Source organism: Poecilia formosa, unplaced genomic scaffold, assembly GCF_000485575.1.
Source record: "Poecilia formosa unplaced genomic scaffold, Poecilia_formosa-5.1.2 Scaffold98, whole genome shotgun sequence".
Classification (NCBI taxonomy): Eukaryota; Metazoa; Chordata; class Actinopteri; order Cyprinodontiformes; family Poeciliidae; genus Poecilia; species Poecilia formosa.
The window spans coordinates 1,554,402-1,557,110 of record NW_006800037.1 but is presented as its reverse complement, the minus strand read 5'-3'; the positions used below and the strand labels follow the sequence as shown (position 1 = coordinate 1,557,110).

The window sequence follows — 2,709 nt, the reverse complement described above, 5'->3', positions numbered from 1 at the left end:
TATATATATATATAAATTTGGAAAACTATTCATAATTTTTCTTACAATTCTTAACTATGCACTCCTTTGTGTTACTCTTAAAAAAATACAACTAAAATATGTTAAAGTGTGTAGTCATAAGGTGAAAATCATCTCAAAAAGTTAAAACTGTAATGAGTATTATTGCAAGAAACTGTAAGATGGAACAGATATGAATATACAAAACTACTACATATATATGTACAACTTATTATACATATAACAAGCATTGAGCAATGTCTTGTAAAGTATTCCTTTGAGCTTTTTCAAATTCTATCACATGTCCACACAACAAATCAAGCAATGATGTACTGACTCCATACACCAATTGGGGAAGTCTTTTGAAAGTCGTGAATACTTCGACAAGGAACTGTGTAGTAAAGCTAAATGTAAAGTTACTTACCTGGCTGTGACACTGGCTTGCTCACACGAGCTGAGATCACGGATGTAAGGAGGTGGAACTATAACCAGCTCAAATTTGGGCATCACTATGAGAGAGGAAACAAAACAGGCTCTGTTGGGTTTGTAAAATACATCTTTATATTGTCCTCGTGATAGTGTCTGCTTGGAAGATATTAAGTAACTTAAAAAGCGCTGGGCTATAACAATACAATTCTATACCTACTTGTAAAGCAGAAAGTGAAGCTTGTATGTATGGATGGATGGATGTATGGGTGTTCTCACCGTATTTCTGCACTTCAAATGACTTGTTATAGGTTTGACCCTGCACTTCCACAAAGATGAACCACTCTCCAAACACAGGCTGGTCAGACAAAGGGAAACTCATGTTCACAATCCCTATGGTAAAGGTGGGGGGGGGAAACATTCACTATTACAATTCTGGCTTCTCCTGATCAACTGTAGATGCAATAATCCCGCATTGAATACTGTTGATTATAATGTTGCACTGATTTCTAACTGTTTATGAGCTAAAACTCTTTGCATAGCTCATATGACGAATGATAGTCTTACAAAGTGATGATTGTGATATTGTGGAGGAATTGTGGCTTACCACAGCAGACAGGTTTTAGGCTCTTCCACTGGATCATCCGAGATCCTCTTGGGTCCTGAAAGAGTTAATTAAGATACTTGTGGATCTACAGTCTGCTGTGGAGTGGTATTGTCACATAGAATCCTATTTAAACCAATTTAATCAAGATCAGGGCTAGGTGAAACTAGAGTTCCAGATGGAGTCCGTCTACTATCAAAAGCTCTTCTAAACCTTTTTTCAGAATAAATACTTCACTTAAAAAGGCCCCACATGCGTGTTGCTAACTTTTGAGAAGTGTAAAAAAGAGAGAATAGAATAGAAGAGAAAAGAGGACAAAAAGGTTCCTTTTATGTTGTTTATATTTGCCTTGTTTCAAAGAGCACCCTGTTATCTAGGTGAGCTGCCTCGACTTCTGCTCTTTAATCTTAAATCATGTTGGAAACTGAAAATTGCCACTGTCTCCTTCCTAGACACAGCTCTGCCAACTCTGGGTGGTCCGGTTGTTCACTCACCAAAATATATGCTTCCATCTGCAAGAAATGAAGAAAAAAAAAAGCTTACACAACTTATAATGATAAAAATACCTACAGCCATTACAAGAAAATATGCTTCATCTTAGGTTTTTATCACATGTTGACATTCATTTATCCGTGGAAGCGAGTCCTGCTTTGTACCTGCAGTACTTTTATAGCTGCAAACATAAATAAACTGCATGTCAGCACAGTAACACAGTATATTTGAAACCACTGCAAACATTCCACATGAAATGACTCTAACTTTGCCTCTGTAAATAGGTGACTGTTTGCTTCACTGCGCACAGGGCAAACTATGCTTCTCATCTTAACTCTCAATGTGAAAAATGTCAAACTGGAAGACAAACAATGTTTCTTCATATAAAATAAAACGTCTAAAATTACAATGGGAATATTCTGAATTTCAATTCAGCAATGAAGGATACTAGAAATTAAAATGAATCCATTAGAGTCAGCAATATTGATCTTTTATTAAGCTTAATTATATAATTACCTTTTCATTTATGGGCCTCAAATCAGGTGCCACTGTGTAGACGTTAATAAGCACTGAAAACAACAAACAAAACAGTATTTTTTTAAAAAGTGAAAAAGGGCATATGGATATGTAGCATTTCACAGATTAACCAAGTATTAAAAGCTAAACTATTTTATTAGAAATGTTTTACAGTGATATTTACCATGACTACTTAATTATAGAATCTCTGGATTTGTTTATTTGCTAATATCTACAATGAACAATGCCAAACAAAAGAATCCCTAATCCTTTAACTTTTCTCATTTTATCATGTTACACCCCCAAACTTCAATACATTTTATGGTGAACATATGTGGCAGACAAACACAAGATTTCCTACAATCCTCAACCTAAAAGAAAGTGAAAAATAAAATGTCTGTTTCAAACCACTGAGACCTCCTCAGAATAGCTGTATTTGTACTAAGACTGATCTGATCAAAGCCAGAGTTGATTTACTAATTAGGCGACTCTGGAAGTTGGTGCCGCTAGATTTAATTTAGAGTATCATTGTAAAGGGGAGCCTGTCCAGGGTTTACCCCACCACTTGCTCATTGAAAGCTGGAGATAGGCACAAGCACCCCTCCCGACCCCAATGGGATAAGAGTGCAAGAAAATGAATGAATGAATGAATGAATGAATGAATGAATGAATGA

General features: G+C 35.8%; 1 protein-coding gene across 1 annotated transcript in view; it reads right to left on the bottom strand.

Moving 5' to 3' along the window:
• The window catches only part of cpamd8 (C3 and PZP like alpha-2-macroglobulin domain containing 8), a 41,986-nt gene that overhangs the window by 33,902 nt on the left and 5,375 nt on the right, over nucleotides 1-2,709 (bottom strand). The window contains exons 4-8 of the mRNA XM_016674593.1: nucleotides 2,036-2,134; nucleotides 1,522-1,539; nucleotides 1,031-1,085; nucleotides 703-816; nucleotides 422-506 (exon numbers count right to left, since the gene is read on the bottom strand). Coding sequence (XP_016530079.1) covers nucleotides 422-506; nucleotides 703-816; nucleotides 1,031-1,085; nucleotides 1,522-1,539; nucleotides 2,036-2,134 — 371 coding nt within the window. The remainder of the gene's footprint in view (nucleotides 1-421; nucleotides 507-702; nucleotides 817-1,030; nucleotides 1,086-1,521; nucleotides 1,540-2,035; nucleotides 2,135-2,709) is intronic.